A 17,344-nucleotide genomic window follows, 5' to 3' on the forward strand; every position below is an offset into this window, starting at 1 on the left:
ACAACTATGTTACTCTGTTTTGTTTGAGTTTTCGTTTTACAAAATGTAATAGGGGGTTTTCTGCTCCAAATGAAAGACAAGCGGATATAGAATCATTTCTGTTTGGCGTTCGCACTTATGTTATGGAAAACAAAAACTGAAATTTCTTTTTCATATGTCGACACAAATGCAAGCGCGTAAATTGGGGTGTAAGTACCTTAACAGCTTGCTCTGCTGATTTGCGGGAATGGTCAACATGCTCGACCCTTCTCACGTCTCCGTACATTTTCATAGGGAAAGTGGCAACATCGCCAACAGCATAAACATCTGGGACACTTGTTTTGAAGAATGCATCGGTCTGCGTGAACAGTTGAGTGGTTAATCAAAAGATCCAAATCAGAATGGTACAGGAGAAGAAGTGCACAGCCTGCAGATAGTTACCTTAATTCCACCTTTGTCTTCCTCGACCTGCCCCTTGAATAAGGATGTCAATGGTTTTGCACCAACCCCAACTATCACAATGTCGGCTTCTAGTGTCCTCCCATCCTTGAGTTGTACTTCCTTCACCTGGAGGAGAACAATACAAGTAGGTCATTTGCACCGGGACAATGTGGAAAAAGCTATTTAGTGGTGATCATTAAACCAAAAAGAAAACATGCTCATAACAATTTGGTTTTTTATTTGAAAACCATATATATGGGATCAAAATCGATTTGTGTAATCAAACCAAACAAGAGTTCATCAAACTGAACTGAACCTAATGACATAGCCTTTTTACTTGGTTGTAGACATTAGTTTCTATATAACCAAACTGAGACATAGACTGCATTCCCCACTCCTATTAGCTAATGTTTATATGGTTTACCTCTCCGCTGGAATGAGCGGTGAACCCAGATGCCACTGTTCCTTTGATGATCTTCACTCCCTTGTTTGTATAGTAAGTCTCATAGAAAGCAGCAATATCGGCGGTGAAAAGCCTAGGCACTGCATGAACATTTTGTTTTCATTACGTGTAACTAAGTAATACATATAAGAATAACCGAAATGCAAAAAGGATATGAATCAACTTACTGCACCAAGGTTCAGGGAAAACCATAGTGACATCAAAATTGTTGATCCTCAGAGCTGCACTAAGCTCAAGACCAATGTAACCTCCACCAACAACTACAGCCTTTCCACCTTTCTTAGCTTTAATTGCTTCAACCAAATTGTCAGCATCATCAATTTCCCTCAGATAGAGGATATTCTTGGAGTCTGCACCTTTTACTCCAAAATCAGTCAATCTGAGCACCTGCAAAAGAAGATAAGAGTTACTACCTTCTTATCATAGAATTTGTAAGAAGCTTTCAGATGTGAGAAATTCAAGGATATCAGTCTTTACAGTAGAACCAGTTGCAATAATGAGAGTCTCATATTTGAAGACATCCCCAGCTGCACTGACAAGACTCTTGGCAGAGAGATCAGCTTTCACTATCTCTGTGCTTAGTATCAACTCAATCCCTGCAAATACAACAAATCACAATAATGATAGCACGATTTAGTTCCATCCAATAACATAAGTCTTTAAAGCTTGTATAGAGCGTAATATAGCATGGGATGAGAAGAGTCATCGTCGATCAGTTGGACTACATAGATGAGATTGATAATGTGCAGCGAGATTGTTACCTTTCTGCTTGTACGATTCAGGAAGCAGTTTTTCTCCACCACTACCGACACAGCAATGGAAACCTGGAAGTCTAGCAGCCCCTGAAATAGAAAGAAGATAATATGCAATTGTTTTCTCGAAAGCTTAACAGAAAGCCAGGTTGCAACAAATCAAAACTAAACATTGTGATTTGGAAAGTAAACCAGAAAAAAAAAAAAAAAGAAAATTGAATTTACCTTCAGGAAACAAATACCCCTTGCTAAGTGCAGGGCGTTCATATGGAGCCACCTAAGCCAACCATATTGAAGTAAATAAAGATCAGAGGTTACAAGACACACTGCATAATAAATAATAGAGTTTCTCAACCAAGTAGAGAGAAAGAAAGCTTACGGCCTCTTTGGAGATAACTGCCAATTCTCCTGGTTTAACACCTTGATTGGCAAACTCCTTAGCTGCGTATCCCTACACACAACAAAAAAAAAAACGGAGAAAAGTATACAACAGAATCCTGAGGATACTCACTACGCTATTAGCGATTAAACAACAACAACAATACATCGATTAGCGATTGTAATATGATCAACTCAACGAATCTTAGACACTGCCAAACTGGGAAGCGAAAGGCATGAAATAAAAAAATCAATCACAGATCGGACGTATAAACATACGAATCATAACCCTGAATCATCGTAATCGCTATCGGAATTAACAATAAACGAACTACAGGCCTAAAACAAAACTATGAGAATTGAGGTTTTTTCGCGAACACAAAATCGAAAGTAATGGCTTGAAAAAAAAAACAACTTAAAAGAGGAAGGAGGAGAGAAAAAAATACTCACGGCTGAAACGCCACCGCCGAGGATGATGTATTTAAAGCTCTTCTCCGCCATTTTTTTTATCCGATCGTCTCTTCCTTTTGTCGCTGCTGAAGTTGGTTTGTTAGAGAAGAAAAGAAAAAAAAAAAAAAAAGGCTAATATGAGATGAGCTGAGTGAGTCTAATTGGCCACAACATTAACCGTTGATTGGATGAAAATCTTACACGTGGCAATATTATAGCCGTCGTGATCCATGCTCTCTAGGTCTGGGTGAAAGTAGAAGAATTATTAAGGACGGAAAAAAACGACTGATTAAATTCTTTAATTAACCTGAAAAAAAGTTTAGTGGGAAAATCACAAATGTGCCACGTCATTGGATAAGTCATGAGCTTCCGTCTGAATGGGTTTGGGATGATTTGGGCTTCTTTTCTGATCTTTTAAGGCACAAATTTTTCATTTTAAGAACATAAAAGTGAAAATTATAAAAAACACTCGAACATCAACAAACTTTTATAATAAGTGTAATGGTGGAGTGGATTAGATTAGAATATTAGATATACAAAGACAAAAAAACACTCCACTCAACCAGTAAACAAGCGTAAGTTTGTAAGACATAAGCTATAATCCAAATTTAACACAAACTTTTAAACGACAAGTCAAGAGCATATACATTTTAGGAGCAAAGTCATATTCCTACACATAACTGAATATGACATGTAGTTTAATGGTTCGTTGTTAATGTCGTCAAAAGTGTTGTCACCTAGATTCAAACTTACATAATGTTATATTGTTGAAAAAAAAAACTATCAACAACGACAACAACGTTCTTCTCTCTGTTTGATTTTGAATTAATACATTTGAGATCATCCTTTAAGAGATCGTAGTGGCACGGCACCTAAGGTCGTTGGAGCTCGTAGCGGCGTAAGTCATGTGCAATCGAAATTTTGATTACTTAGTTATTTATTGTCAGCAATTATTTTTGTAAATAAGAATGACTCACAATCTTTAAATTTTCTATTAGCCAAAGAAACGAATTTACACTCCCATCCAAAAACTATAGGTGCAATAACCCATTTCGATGATGCTCTTACTTTATTTTTCCAATGTTCTGATTTTAAATTGTTCGAATTTCAAAAAATATTTAGTATATAATTTGAAATAAATAACTCGAGTTGATAAATGGAGGAGAAAAAAAATTGGTGGAGTGGATTAGATTAGATATATGCATACAAAGACATAAACGCCAAGCAAGCCTTTCATGGGGTGTGTGGCTTGTCGACACAAACATGTGAAACCAATACTTGTTGCCTTATATTCTCTAGCTTGTTCCCTTTCTTTTATCTTATTTTTTTTCTTTACCCAAAAACTATAATTTGATATCCCCTCTACTATAGTATTATATATCTTCCTCGGATACTCATCTCTCAGATCTTAGTTCTCATTGATATCGTTTTGTTTATTAGTTATGCAGAATATAGCATAACTCAAATCATTTGTCCTTGTGTTCGCCGTCCACTCAATAATTTATAAACATCCATACCTAAATTTTTATATATACAGTTGCAACAAAAACTTATAATCTAGTGGTTTATATTAGTGTAATCATTGTATCATAACTTGGTATATAAATTGTGTTGAGTTATATATCAAAATATGTATATATCTTTGCATCGAAAAGATCAGATATAACATTGACAGAACGATCAGAATAAGAAGAAAGAAAATAAAACAAAGTGGAATGAAAATTTGAATGGTGGTTCAAAATGATCTTCTTAAACACACAATTTTGGGTTCCATCAATCGTTATTCTTNGCACGGCACCTAAGGTCGTTGGAGCTCGTAGCGGCGTAAGTCATGTGCAATCGAAATTTTGATTACTTAGTTATTTATTGTCAGCAATTATTTTTGTAAATAAGAATGACTCACAATCTTTAAATTTTCTATTAGCCAAAGAAACGAATTTACACTCCCATCCAAAAACTATAGGTGCAATAACCCATTTCGATGATGCTCTTACTTTATTTTTCCAATGTTCTGATTTTAAATTGTTCGAATTTCAAAAAATATTTAGTATATAATTTGAAATAAATAACTCGAGTTGATAAATGGAGGAGAAAAAAAATTGGTGGAGTGGATTAGATTAGATATATGCATACAAAGACATAAACGCCAAGCAAGCCTTTCATGGGGTGTGTGGCTTGTCGACACAAACATGTGAAACCAATACTTGTTGCCTTATATTCTCTAGCTTGTTCCCTTTCTTTTATCTTATTTTTTTTCTTTACCCAAAAACTATAATTTGATATCCCCTCTACTATAGTATTATATATCTTCCTCGGATACTCATCTCTCAGATCTTAGTTCTCATTGATATCGTTTTGTTTATTAGTTATGCAGAATATAGCATAACTCAAATCATTTGTCCTTGTGTTCGCCGTCCACTCAATAATTTATAAACATCCATACCTAAATTTTTATATATACAGTTGCAACAAAAACTTATAATCTAGTGGTTTATATTAGTGTAATCATTGTATCATAACTTGGTATATAAATTGTGTTGAGTTATATATCAAAATATGTATATATCTTTGCATCGAAAAGATCAGATATAACATTGACAGAACGATCAGAATAAGAAGAAAGAAAATAAAACAAAGTGGAATGAAAATTTGAATGGTGGTTCAAAATGATCTTCTTAAACACACAATTTTGGGTTCCATCAATCGTTATTCTTGAAAAGATGCAAATATTAAAGAATTCAAATAAAATAAATTAGCAGGACCATTTGATATAATTATATATGCGCGTGCATGTGTTTGTATAATACAATCTTTTGATGTGATGGTTGGTTTAAGTTAAGTAATAAGAAATAAGATGCGGATGTATATGACATTTGATGATCTATTTTTTTTTTTGTGTTACTTAGCTCATGTTCATTTTATATATTTAATGGGGGATTTAAAGCAAGAAGGAAGAGATTTAAAGGCGCAGAAAGAGAGAATCCTAGGCTCAAGGGCTCTCAAAAGAGACCTATGAAGTCTATTATTTCCTAACTCCACGTTCCAACTATGATTTAGGGTTTTTTTTTGCCAGATTCAAAAGTATTCTGTTATAGTATTAATTTCGATCATGGTATTGTCAATTTCTGTTTTTAAAAATATGTTGATCTTTTTTCCTAGGCATTTTCAATCTTCATTACTCAAATTTTAGTTCAATACTTTATTCTTTACTTACTTCATTTTTTTTTTGACTGGCCATAATGACTTCTTCCAGATTATTTAAGATTTTGTGGTTTATACTAATTGTATATAGTTACTGTTTTTGCATCGAGAACGTACTTAACTTATTGTAAATCGCAAACGCATAGTATGTTGTACCAGAGTAGAAGGATCGAGTTGCCAATATTTAAGCTTTCCCAACGAAATCCAAGGTAATCTATAAATACCCATTGACCTACATGTATCATGATCATACCATACAGTCAACAGTAAATGCAACAGTATAAGTCAATAAGTGTGTACATACGTATTACGTAAATATGATCAGTATGATGCTATAAGCTCTAACTCTTACTGTCGACCCCAAACAAAATGAAACCATGTTGTGTAAATATGACATGTAATATTTTCTAATATGTTCTCTTTTTCTTTCTTCTGATTAAGTATTATCGTCTAAATCATATGCAATTATGCATAACTTATTTTTACTTAATTAATTAGGTCATAGGATGCTGTAGAGGAATGAATGTACTTAACGTAAAAGATGACATTATGTGTATAAAACTGATAAAAAATAATGACAGAACAAAACTTAAACCCATATATGTATATTGATAAAACACATATATATTACAAACTAGGTAAAAACACAATATAATAAACTAATTTAATCAAATAACCTATGAAAATTTTCGACTTTGCTAGACATGCAGTCATATTCTACTTTTTATATAGTCATTCTATATGTGTTTTTACATTCGACTGATTGTATTGTTTTTTGTCTGCTTAAATTAGAACAAATATATCGTTTAATCATTAATGTTTCCCTAGTTAGTAACATGCGTTAGTTCGTAACTCCTCAGTACTTTTTATCTTATGAGCTACTCTTTGAAGTAATATAGTTCCATAATGACGATTTTAAAAACTAGTTAATAAAGTATGATCTATACAGTGGTTTCACAAAATAAATATACTTAAAGAAAACGTGATTTCGTCGAAAGAAGTGTTATCGAAAACATTTTGAAAATAACTGCGCACTGGTTACCATACCAGTCTTATTCTGACAATATTGCTCCACCGTTATTATAAAAGTATTCACACTGTTTTTATCTTCTCAACCAATCGTACCTACCATCATCATTCACAGTAACATTAAGACATATGTCGAAAGTTGTTTGTATAGTCACACCGACTGTTGAAAGAACACAAAAGTTACCGACTAATTTATTTATTTTTGGTTTTACTTAAACATAATCTTTTACCTCTTGAATTTCGTCAAACTATATTTATTTTTGTTTTTAACACTTTTTTTTTCTATTCAAATGAAAAACTTTGACATGTTTTGAAAATTTCATTACTCAACTGAAAACATTGTTATAGAAAGCTCCTTAATAATATATCTACAGCATAGTATATATATTAGGAAAAATGCCAAAAAAATTCAAACTTATTTTTATTTGGACGTTTAATATTAAATGGTTTTGGATTGGAATAAAAATACACCTAATAATAAAAATATATTATTTAAAACCTAATATAATAAGTGTTATTGTTTTCATACTCACGATTTTTCAATAAAATTAAAATTCTAATTTTACCCCGGTTATCTAATTAATTATTAATTTTTAATATAAAATTTTTGATTTTCTGTTAACCATGTCAAACCAAGAATTAACCCCGGTTATCTCTCTTCTTCCTCCTCTCCCTAATCGTTGTTGCTCCGGAACTCGAAAAGTTCAATGCTCGCTCTCACATGAACGGAGCACACATCAACGCCAATGGGAGACAACATTGTGATCCTCGGTTGGGGTGATGGTTACTACAAAGGAGAAGAAGACAAAGAGAAGAAGAAGAAGAACACGAACACGGCGGAGCAAGAGCATCGAAAATGAGTGATTCACGAGCTTAATTCGTTGACCTCTGGGTCGGGTGCTTTAACCGCTAGTCAAGGTTAGATTTACGAGTTGGAGACGATGGTGTGTATCGCTGTTCAAAACGGCGTCGTTGAGCTTGGTTCCTCGAAAGCTTTAAACCAAAGCTCAGATATGATGGATAAAGTTAAAAGCTTGTTTAATTCCAACAACGGTGGTAATAATGGTGGTGAAGCTTGTTCTTGGAGTTTTAATCTCAGTCCACATCGAGGTGAGAACGATCCAGTTCTGTGGATTAGTGATCCAACGACGAACACCGGAATCGGATCTCCGGTGAGGGTTAATAATGATAATCATTCGAATTCTAATTCTAAGTCAGATTTCGAAGCTTGAGAAGAATGATATAAGCTCTGTTGAGAATCATAATCGTATTGGAGAGCGAGCATTTTACTTTTCGAGTTCCAGAGCTTAGACGATTAGAGAGAGGAGGAAGAAGAGAGATAATCGAGGTTAATTCCTGGTTTGACATGGTTAACAGAAAATCAATATTTTTTTTATATTAAGAATTAATAATTAATTAGATATCTGGGGTAAAATTGAAATTTTGATTTTGTCGAAAAATCATAGGTATGAAAACAACAACACTTATTATTTTAGGTTTTAAATAACACGTTTTTATTATTTGATATATTTTTATTCCAATCTAAAACCATTAAATATTAAACGTCCAAATAAAAATAAGTTCGGGTTTTTTTTGGCATTTTTCCTTATATATATTACAGGTGTTTGCAACTTTCATCAAAAAAAAAAACTTTCATCAGCAATGCATGATATGCAAACATAACTTTTTGTGTAGATTAGTGTAATATCAGGTTGGGTAAGGGATATGCTAGTAGTCACTATTCGATGAATGATGGAAGATCTTTGACAAATTTTGACTCTGGTCAAATATGTCAAGATAGTAGTGGAAGTAAATTATTGATCATCAAGAATTGCCGGGATGGTGAATTCAAGAAAATTATTTTGACATGACAATATATAATATTAATATCTAGACAAGTACACATGTTCTATAAATATATTAAAAACATAAATACAAGTAAATTTTTTCTCTAATAATGAACAAATATAATAGTAAATTTTTATGGACCAAAAAAAGAGATTGAAAAACATTTTGAAATCTAGATTTTGATATGGAATAGTGTAAGAATCATAATATATTCTAGAAAAATGAAGAAAATGTGTAGGAAAATAGAATATGAAAGGTTACAATTTTTTTGGTTTAATTATTGAACGTATAAAAAAATAAGTATGAAAGACTCGCAAACATATGCTGTGGGGCCCACCATGTTTTTCAACTTGATCATCTCTCTCTTAACTCTCTCTCTCATTCACCCAAAAAAAACAAATTTTTTACATCTAACCCCAAAAAAAAAAAAAAAACTTTTTTACTTTCTCTTCCTTTTCTCTGGATCCTCTCTTCTTCAAGGTCCGAGGCCATTAGGGTTTATCCGAGGCTCAAAATCCAACCTGAAATTTTGATTTTTATTTATCAGCAAGCAACCTCTTCTTCTTCATCTTCTTCTGGGTAAGTAAGCCCTTCTCCTCCTTTTAAGTTTTCGTTAGCCTTTACCTTTTTTGCTTCTGCACGCCTTCATTTGCACCTTTTTTTTTGTTTAGTTCTTCTGTAACTCTCTCTTTGAGTGCCTTTTTCATGAGATTTGGGGACCGTATTCAGGGGTTTGAAGATTATTCCTTTTTTTTTTTTTTGTTTCTGACCTTTCATTATCTATATGTGGTCACTTGTGAGTCTTTGCAGTTTCAACTCAAAACATTTAGGTTTTATATTTTTTTCAATTTGTTTTTCTGGATTTGCTTTAAGCTTATCTTTGTTCTCTCTCTCCCTGATTTGACATTTGTGATTTGTTTGTGGGGTTTTGTTATAAAAAAGTATAAAAATTTGCTACATTTAGCTGGGTTAAATCGAATCTTCTTCACTCATGCTTCACCAGCTACACTGTTCTTTGTTTCCCAGTAATTTTTTAAAAGTTTTAGAGATCTGTTGTGACTTAATCGATTCCTTCTGATGTTGTTCCTCATAGTTTGTTAGATCTCTTAACCTCACTCCAAGCTTGCTTCTTTACGCGGATTGATTTATTAAACTCGTAAACTTTTTTTCTGTAAAAATTCAATCTTTAGGGTTCATACTTCATAGCGATTCCTGTTCACACATCAGTCGAGTAGCTAATTTTAGTATCAAATGTTGCAAAATATCTCCCGATTTCAATTACAGTGATGGTTTTTTGACAAATTTTTCAATATAAAAATGTCTTCTTTTTTCTTTTCTTCGCTGTATTAATATATGGGTACCTCTCCCTATCTGTACTTTGTGTAGGGTTCATGATTAAGTCTACAAAAGAAACATAATGAAAACACCTATAGCTCTATTAACTTTGCTTTCTAGATCTGTTGCTTCTCTTTAATTTCATATATCACTTTATACACACATTGCTTGTTCTAAAACCAGTTTTTTTTCTTTCTGATTATTCTCTTTCAGGTAACTGTGTGATTGTGTTTCCATCCCAGAAGTTAAGAAACGGATCATAGAAAGATGAATAACTCGGTGCTACTTTGATTTATCTCAAGAGATTTTGTAGTTTCTGTATAAGCTCTGTTTTGCAATGGGATCGTTTGGAGGCGCTTGTGAAATTGTGGAAGAGAAAGATGATGAAGTAAGATTGCCTAAACATTCCGGGAGATATGGTAAATCAGTTATGGGATTATCGAGTAAAGATTTGGAGCGGAAGCCGCGAGAGTACCATGGCTCTCTTGAGTATGATATTGATAAGCTTTTTCAGTCTATTTCTGTGAAACCATCAACAAGGTTGATGAGTTCTTCTTTCCATAATCATGAGACGAGCGCAAGTGCCGGTCCAAGCAGGACTACAAGCCCTTCCAAGAGAATTGCTTCCATGAAAAAACCTGGCACACCTCAGTCGCCTAGAGTTTTTGGTCTCTCTGATTCGGTTTCTTTGAAGCAGGCTTTGAGGGATCGTTGCATTTCCAAGGCGTCGGAAATGGCTGCTCAGAAACGGTTGTCGAAATCCGCAGCTGCTTCTCCGAGGGTGTCAGAAGCAGACAGGATAAAGAGTTTGTATGACCAAGTTTCAAATGAATCTACTAGCAGCAGGTCTGGGCTTGTTCCTGTGGAAAAGGGTAAAAGAAGTTTGGTTGAGAAACCTCCGATGTCGTTAAATGATAAACCAAGCTCTTCATCTAACCCAATTTCTGAGCCATCTCAAGATGGAACCAGTTTGGGATTACAAGGAGAGGAAAATCAAATGCGGGAGATTAAGCTGTTGCATAAATCCAACAAATCTGTGTCTTGTCTTAGTTCTGGCAGTGGAGATTACGAGATAGAGTTAGATGAAACTGTTGCGTCTCCTTCAACTCGTGCGTTTGTTCAAGATGATGTGATAGAGATAGACAAACATGTTACCTCACTGCCTTCTCATTCTAGCAAGAAAGTTAATGCGACAGAGCTTGACAAGAATATCCCCTCATCTGCTTTAGACTCAGAGCAGAAAGGGAAGTTGGATGATGCACCTAGTTCAGGGACAGAGAAGAGCAAAACAGTACGAAAGGTAACAAGAATGATTCCACGTCCCAAACAACCCAAAAAAAAGATTTTGCTTAAGAAGAAGTTAAAAATTGGGTTGGTTTCAGTAACTTACCCAACAAAAAACGATGAAGAAATTGTTCCTTCCATAGATTCTAGTGCCAATCAACTTCTCTGCCAGAGATGTCACTGTTCGTTGAAGAGCACCAGTATTGATAACCACCCACCCTCATATACTGCTAGTCATAATCCTGAGATTTGCTCAGAAAGTTTGAGCTCTGTTTCAAATAATGTTGGTAAAGAAGCTCATCAAGTATCTGACGGGAACTCCTCTGGTTCTTGTAATGTCAGTCAAAGCTCTGAAGCTGAGATTGTCATCATGAAACAAGATTTTTCCTCGAGCAATAACAGTGGAAACGGTGCAATGCATGAAAAGGAAAGAGAGAATCCAACTTCAAGTGAGAAATTCGAGTTTTCTTTGAGTTCAAAAGATAGTCTTGGGGATTATAGCAGGAGCACAAGCATGAGCGAGGAGAGCAATCTGAGCAGATTTAGCTGTGGGAATAAGCCTCACATGTCGATGGATGTGCGATGGGAAGCGATTAAGCATGTGAAGGTTCAATACGGCTCTATGGGTTTACGACACTTCAACCTTTTGAAGAAACTCGGTTGTGGAGATATAGGAACAGTCTATCTCGCCGAGCTGATTGGTACAAACTGTTTGTTTGCCATAAAGGTCATGGACAACGAGTTCTTGGCAAGAAGGAAAAAGTCTCCACGGGCACAAGCAGAAAGAGAAATACTTAAAATGTTGGACCATCCTTTTCTTCCTACATTATACGCTCAATTTACTTCGGATAATTTGTCTTGTCTAGTCATGGAGTATTGTCCTGGAGGAGATCTTCATGTCCTCAGACAGAAGCAGCTAGGCCGGTGTTTCCCTGAACCTGCAGCAAGGTAATATTTTTACCTTTTACATTTCGTGTTCAGGTCATTAATTTAACTTAAACTGATGAGAAAAATGTGTTTTTGTAGATTCTATGTTGCTGAGATTCTCCTTGCATTGGAGTATTTACACATGCTTGGTATCATATACCGAGATCTGAAACCAGAAAACATTCTTGTCCGAGAAGATGGACACATCATGCTTACTGATTTCGACCTCTCACTTCGTTGTGCTGTGAACCCGACTCTTCTCAGGTCAAATTCTCCGCCTGGTAAAGATCCGGCAAGGATTTCAGGTCCATACAACACATCCAACTGTATACAACCATTCTGTATCAGCGAACCATCTTGCCAGGTTTCTTGTTTCAGCCCTAGGCTCTCCTCAAACCAACAACAAGGTAGAAAACAAAAGAAGGCAGATCATCTTTCGAAAAGTCAACAACAGTTGAAGAGATCATTGCCTCAGCTGGTGGCTGAACCAACTGAGGCAAGGTCCAATTCTTTTGTGGGAACACACGAGTACTTAGCCCCAGAGATCATTAAAGGAGAAGGACACGGCGCTGCGGTTGACTGGTGGACTTTCGGGGTTCTCCTTTACGAGCTTCTGTATGGGAAAACACCTTTCAAAGGTTACAACAACGACGAGACGTTGGCCAATGTCGTGTTGCAGAACCTCAAGTTTCCAGATAGTCCGCTTGTGAGCTTCCAGGCAAAGGATTTGATCAGAGGGCTTCTGGTTAAAGAACCAGAGAACCGGCTTGGGTCAGAGAAAGGATCTGCAGAGATCAAAAGACATCCTTTCTTTGAAGGATTGAATTGGGCTCTGATCCGGTGCGCAATCCCGCCTGAGCTTCCAGATTTCTATGAGTATGGTGGTGGAGCAGAGGCAGCTGCGGATTCTCCTGGAGGCAGTGATAGTAAGTATCTTGAATGTAAAGCCATAGGCGATCATCTTGAGTTCGAGTTGTTTTAAGCAAGACAGAAAATTTTCTGGTAAAAGTTTCAGAGTAAAACGTTGTTGTAAGTTAATATATCTAAATGTCTAATATGTAAATTTAGCTCTGAGACATAATCTCATATAGTCACCCGCTTTAGTCTCAAAATTATATATATACTCATTCTAGTTTGTTGCCGGCTTCCAAATTTTATTCTATGTTCTCATAATCTGGGTTTCAATCAAATTTGCAACACCAAATCATATACCAAGCCACACCTAAGTAACACAGTGTTACTACAAGTTTCTCGGCTAGTTTTACTGATCAAATTTGTCAAAATTGCGATGATTGTGCATCTTTTATGCTTACACTGCCATTTTGTCATTGCATTGATAAGGCCATTTAGACACAAGTTATGTTACCAAAGATGTGCAACTTGCAAAAACAGTAAAGAAGAAAAGCCCAAAAAGGACACCTTTGATCATCAGATTGGCTCCACTTGAATTACGAAATTGAATTTATTTTTCCTTTATTACTTTTCCTTTTGGCGGGATTGCTTGCTTTGATTTTGGGATGGTGTAAAAGCAAAGTTATTTCGTTTGACAAGGTTTAAGCAAAAGCAAAAGACATTAAAAAAAAAGTAGATAAATATATATTGGGACAGACATAGATAGACTTGTTGTAACAACAACAAGAATACTAAAAGAAAATGAGTAGCAAGAACAACTTAGGAGCTGCTGCAGCTTCTGCAGTAAACACCAATGGTAAGCTACCAATGGAGGAGAACGAAGATGAAGAGATATGGAAAGTTGCAGTGTCGAGGTTTCAAGCCAGAGAAGAAGAGATCGAGAGGAAGAAGATGACTGTTAAGGAAAAAGTTCAACAGCGGCTCGGTTTTGCAGAGGAAGCTACAAGATGCTTAACTCAAACACTGGAAGTAAGTTAAAAAAAATAAAGCCTTTTTGTTTAACATGGTAGACAACAGAGTTATTGATGTTCATACTATAACAGGAGTTAGAGATTATGGGAGATCCTATGAGAAAAGAAGTTGGAATGGTGAGAAAGAAAATAGACTTGGCGAATAGAGATATCAAATCTTTGGCACAAAGCTGTCAGAAGAAGGTTTCTCACTATCTGTCAAAATCTTTACACATTTATACTCTGCAGCTCTATTTAACACGAGAATAATTTGACAGGAGAAGGAATACAAAGAGACATTGGAAGCTTTCAACGAAAAGAACAAAGAGAAAGCTCACCTTGTATCAATGTTAATGGAGGTAATTGGTTTAAAACCACTTTTAAGGTTTGTAGATTCATACAGCAGATCCAATGTGTGTTAATGATCTTCTTTGGCAGCTACTGGCTGAAAGTGAAAGATTGAGGATAAAGAAACTGGAGGAAATCAACAAGACTGTTGGAACCTTGCAATAAGGAGAAACAACCCACACGGATCCTACCTTAGAAGAGTCTGAAAAATTTGTTTCGAGGTTTTTGGTATTAGATTTTGTTCAAGTCCTTTCTATTAAAAGTGAACTACTATGTACCATAAACAATGATTTGCCAAAGGTTTGAAGATATGAATACGGCCAAAACCAAACTTCTTAGAGGATACAAATTTGTTTGATACATGATGTCTTTGTACACATAGATAATCTAACAACAAATCAAACATCCTCAAATTGTTATCTGAAACAGCTGCTTTGGTTATTTTGTCACTACCCGTTCTTGTTTTACTCTGCTGGCTTAGTGTTTACACACCTATTTGCGTAATCTAAATACTCCTGCAAGTAACAATCAAACATAAAAGATCTTTTCATGGCTGGAATGAGGAAAACAAACAAAGATTTCATCGGTCTAACTAAAGCAGAATAACCGTACCTGAAGTATAACTACAGCGGCTAACTTGTCCGACATTGTCTTCTCTTGAACTGGATGCAGATTCAAGGGCTTCAACAGCAGTTCAACAGTCTGTGGATTATATTAAATGAGAATCAAGTGCTCATAAGCTAACACTAGTATTTACTAGGACTTGCTAGATCCTTACATCGGCAGAAAATATACCTTTGATGATAATCGCTCATCCCAATATGTGTACTTCACATCCTTCAGTTTTTCGGTTTTACGAAGCTCCTCGATGAAAAGATTTACAGTGACAACCTGTTCCATGTTGAAAAATTTTCTTTTGGTCATAGGTACAAGAAAAGAGGGAAAATACTTAACAATTAAGTGGACAAAAAGCTTACATCCTCTACATTGTTCAGTTTGCCAAATGGATAACCAACAATTAAGCCGGACACTGAAAATGCTTTGACCTGCATGAGACAAGGAGATCAGGGAAGGCACAGGATTGGTGTAAACACATGAAGTTCATAAGTCTACTTGTTGATAGATAGATATCTACAATGTCAAGGACTCGTGTTGGATATAACTCAACAAGTCAACAGTAAGTTTTACAGAGAGACATCAAACACCTAATCATTTAGTCACCAGTAATCAAATAGCCGTAGGGAAGAAAGTATTGATCAATCATTACAATCTTAGTAGAGACACTGATCTACACTACTAACCCTTCTTCTTCATGTCCAGAACAACTACGAAACTATAGCTTCTCCACTTCTTAGCAGGATAAAATCTAGAGCTAAAAAACAACAGGAACAATCAAAACTTTAACACTTACTTACCAAGTTCTGAAAATCTGTAGCCATCAAGTCAATGTTTGTTTTCTTCCTAAGCAGAACACTGCAAGAAAAGTAACAAAAAAACACTAATGTTGAAGTATCTGACTGAAACACTTTGAATCTAAAAGATTGAATGAAACAGAATGATAAGCACCTCAACGGAGACGCAACCATATTTGAAGGATCTGAGATAGCTAACCCAACATACTTATCACCAACATCTAAACCAAGAAAACGACCAGGGACTGATACTTTTGTCTTCAACGCATTACCTAATAAGCTCAATGGCTTCACATACTTCATTTCCTGTCCACCAAATAAGTTGAATCAAAACTTCCAAAAACACTTGTCCAAAATCGAGACAAATTTCAAATAATCAGTTAATAAGGTGCATAAATTTGAATGCTTTGGTACCAAAAACCCTTCAAATGAAACAAACATTCGAAAAAGGGTTTTAGAAACTAATCAGAAAGGTTGAAACTTTCTTGACGTACTTTCAAAAGGTGGAAGCTTTCTGGCGCCGGAGCACGGAATCTGGCGAGAAAGAAACGAAGAAATGGTTCTGTTAACACAAAACCGTCCACGAACGTGAATTGGAGATGTACCGGAAAAGGTTTATTCCGGTTTACTTCGAAGCTTCACCGTGTCTATGTGAATGTAAACGCCTGTGGAGAAGAAGAAGAACAACAAAATTATTAGGTTTTGGTTTCCCCTAAACCCTTCGGCTGGGGGAGAGTGTTTACTTTAAACCGGAAACCGTCTGAATCGAGGTGGTTTAACTGGTTTACCAAAATTGATTCGGTTTAGTCAAATCTGAGGTTACTTGAGATTTGAGAGGATCATATACACTAACTAGGTGATGAGGTTACTTGAGACTTGAGAGGATCATATACACTAACTAGGTGATTCCCCATGCAACATATACGTTGTAGTGTAGTTAAAGCGTGGGTTGTAGTGTAGTCGACACTTTCTTATTTGTTGGTCTTTTTCGTTTTTTCTTTTGTATTATTTCGTTTTAATTAGGTATATACGGGCTTCGCAGTCACTTGTATTTACACACTATATGTTTATACTATTTCGTTTAGATATGTACAAATGTGGTGTTTATTTTTTATGAATTATGAGGATGTTGTTTCTTGCTTTTGAGGATCCAATCTTATCATTGACTGATATTGTCCCCAATACATTTATTATATTTTAGATTTTCTAATTAACTGCTTATGTAAACCCTTCATACGTTGATGTTGTAATAATAAGTTATTTTTTACAAATAATTATCTTCCGTGTAAGTGATTATGTTTGTATGCTCATGTTTTGGTCTAATATCAATAAGATCATTTCTGTTTTTCTTTAGTCGGCTTTGAAACCAATTTTGAGTTAAGCAAATAATGGGTCGAATTATGGTGTTAATAAGTAATATAAATTCTTATGTATATATATTGTATATATGTGACTATAAGTTTAGCTAACTAAAAAATTCTGTAATATTTAAATATAATCTTGAACATATATATTTTATTTGTGGGAGGAATGTATGTAATTATTGGATAAAAATTATTTTTGAATTAAATGACCTTTTATGCCTTCAAAGTGAGTTAAATATTAATAAATTTTTATATGTGTCTTGACTTTTTT

General features: G+C 35.0%; 4 protein-coding genes across 5 annotated transcripts in view; 2 read left to right on the forward strand and 2 right to left on the reverse strand.

Annotated features, from left to right (window-relative positions):
* The window catches only part of LOC104791545 (monodehydroascorbate reductase 1, peroxisomal), a 3,661-nt gene extending 1,070 nt beyond the window's left edge, over positions 1 to 2,591 (reverse strand). Inside the window, exons 1-9 of the mRNA XM_010517461.2 lie at positions 2,464 to 2,591; positions 2,015 to 2,086; positions 1,861 to 1,912; positions 1,645 to 1,725; positions 1,361 to 1,479; positions 1,051 to 1,270; positions 845 to 963; positions 421 to 546; positions 197 to 337 (exon numbers count right to left, since the gene is read on the reverse strand). Of these exons, the coding sequence (XP_010515763.1) occupies positions 197 to 337; positions 421 to 546; positions 845 to 963; positions 1,051 to 1,270; positions 1,361 to 1,479; positions 1,645 to 1,725; positions 1,861 to 1,912; positions 2,015 to 2,086; positions 2,464 to 2,514 (981 nt within the window). The 5' untranslated portion in view covers positions 2,515 to 2,591. The remainder of the gene's footprint in view (positions 1 to 196; positions 338 to 420; positions 547 to 844; positions 964 to 1,050; positions 1,271 to 1,360; positions 1,480 to 1,644; positions 1,726 to 1,860; positions 1,913 to 2,014; positions 2,087 to 2,463) is intronic.
* Positions 8,934 to 13,223, forward strand: LOC104791546 (serine/threonine-protein kinase KIPK1). Of its 2 annotated transcripts, none has more exons than XM_010517462.2 (3): positions 8,934 to 9,120; positions 10,090 to 12,108; positions 12,187 to 13,223. In XM_010517462.2, exons 2-3 carry the CDS (start codon positions 10,214 to 10,216, stop codon positions 13,067 to 13,069), a joined length of 2,778 nt encoding a protein of 925 aa, XP_010515764.1. In that variant the 5' UTR covers positions 8,934 to 9,120; positions 10,090 to 10,213; the 3' UTR covers positions 13,070 to 13,223. The 2 variants fall into 2 exon arrangements, with proteins under 2 accessions (XP_010515764.1, XP_010515765.1); XM_010517463.2 differs by lacking the exon at positions 8,934 to 9,120 and adding an exon at positions 9,372 to 9,566.
* Positions 13,697 to 14,635, forward strand: LOC104791548. Its single transcript, XM_010517465.2, has 4 exons — positions 13,697 to 13,968; positions 14,043 to 14,153; positions 14,228 to 14,308; positions 14,388 to 14,635. The coding sequence occupies exons 1-4, from the start codon at positions 13,741 to 13,743 to the stop codon at positions 14,460 to 14,462; spliced, it is 495 nt and encodes a 164-aa protein (XP_010515767.1). The 5' UTR covers positions 13,697 to 13,740; the 3' UTR covers positions 14,463 to 14,635.
* LOC104791549 (putative pre-16S rRNA nuclease) lies at positions 14,605 to 16,395 on the reverse strand. Its single transcript, XM_010517466.2, has 7 exons — positions 16,204 to 16,395; positions 15,864 to 16,015; positions 15,713 to 15,770; positions 15,275 to 15,343; positions 15,093 to 15,188; positions 14,910 to 14,999; positions 14,605 to 14,812 (listed from the first exon to the last, which is right to left on the reverse strand). The coding sequence occupies exons 2-7, from the start codon at positions 16,010 to 16,012 to the stop codon at positions 14,762 to 14,764; spliced, it is 513 nt and encodes a 170-aa protein (XP_010515768.1). The 5' UTR covers positions 16,013 to 16,015; positions 16,204 to 16,395; the 3' UTR covers positions 14,605 to 14,761.

The sequence above is a fragment of the Camelina sativa genome, chromosome 6 (assembly GCF_000633955.1).
Source record: "Camelina sativa cultivar DH55 chromosome 6, Cs, whole genome shotgun sequence".
Lineage (NCBI taxonomy): Eukaryota > Viridiplantae > Streptophyta > Magnoliopsida > Brassicales > Brassicaceae > Camelina > Camelina sativa.

Coding starts and splice junctions, on each gene's coding strand:
- LOC104791546 (XM_010517462.2), top strand. CDS start 10,214: ATGGGATCGTTTGGAGGCGCTTGTGAAATTGTGGAAGAGAAAGATGAT. Junction 12,109..12,186: donor TTCCCTGAACCTGCAGCAAG/GTAATATTTTTA, acceptor GTGTTTTTGTAG/ATTCTATGTTGCTGAGATTC.
- LOC104791548 (XM_010517465.2), top strand. CDS start 13,741: ATGAGTAGCAAGAACAACTTAGGAGCTGCTGCAGCTTCTGCAGTAAAC. Junction 14,154..14,227: donor CACAAAGCTGTCAGAAGAAG/GTTTCTCACTAT, acceptor ATAATTTGACAG/GAGAAGGAATACAAAGAGAC. Junction 14,309..14,387: donor TTGTATCAATGTTAATGGAG/GTAATTGGTTTA, acceptor CTTCTTTGGCAG/CTACTGGCTGAAAGTGAAAG.
- LOC104791549 (XM_010517466.2), bottom strand. CDS start 16,012: ATGAAGTATGTGAAGCCATTGAGCTTATTAGGTAATGCGTTGAAGACA. Junction 15,771..15,863: donor ATGGTTGCGTCTCCGTTGAG/GTGCTTATCATT, acceptor CTTTTCTTGCAG/TGTTCTGCTTAGGAAGAAAA. Junction 15,344..15,712: donor CTACAGATTTTCAGAACTTG/GTAAGTAAGTGT, acceptor TGTCTCATGCAG/GTCAAAGCATTTTCAGTGTC.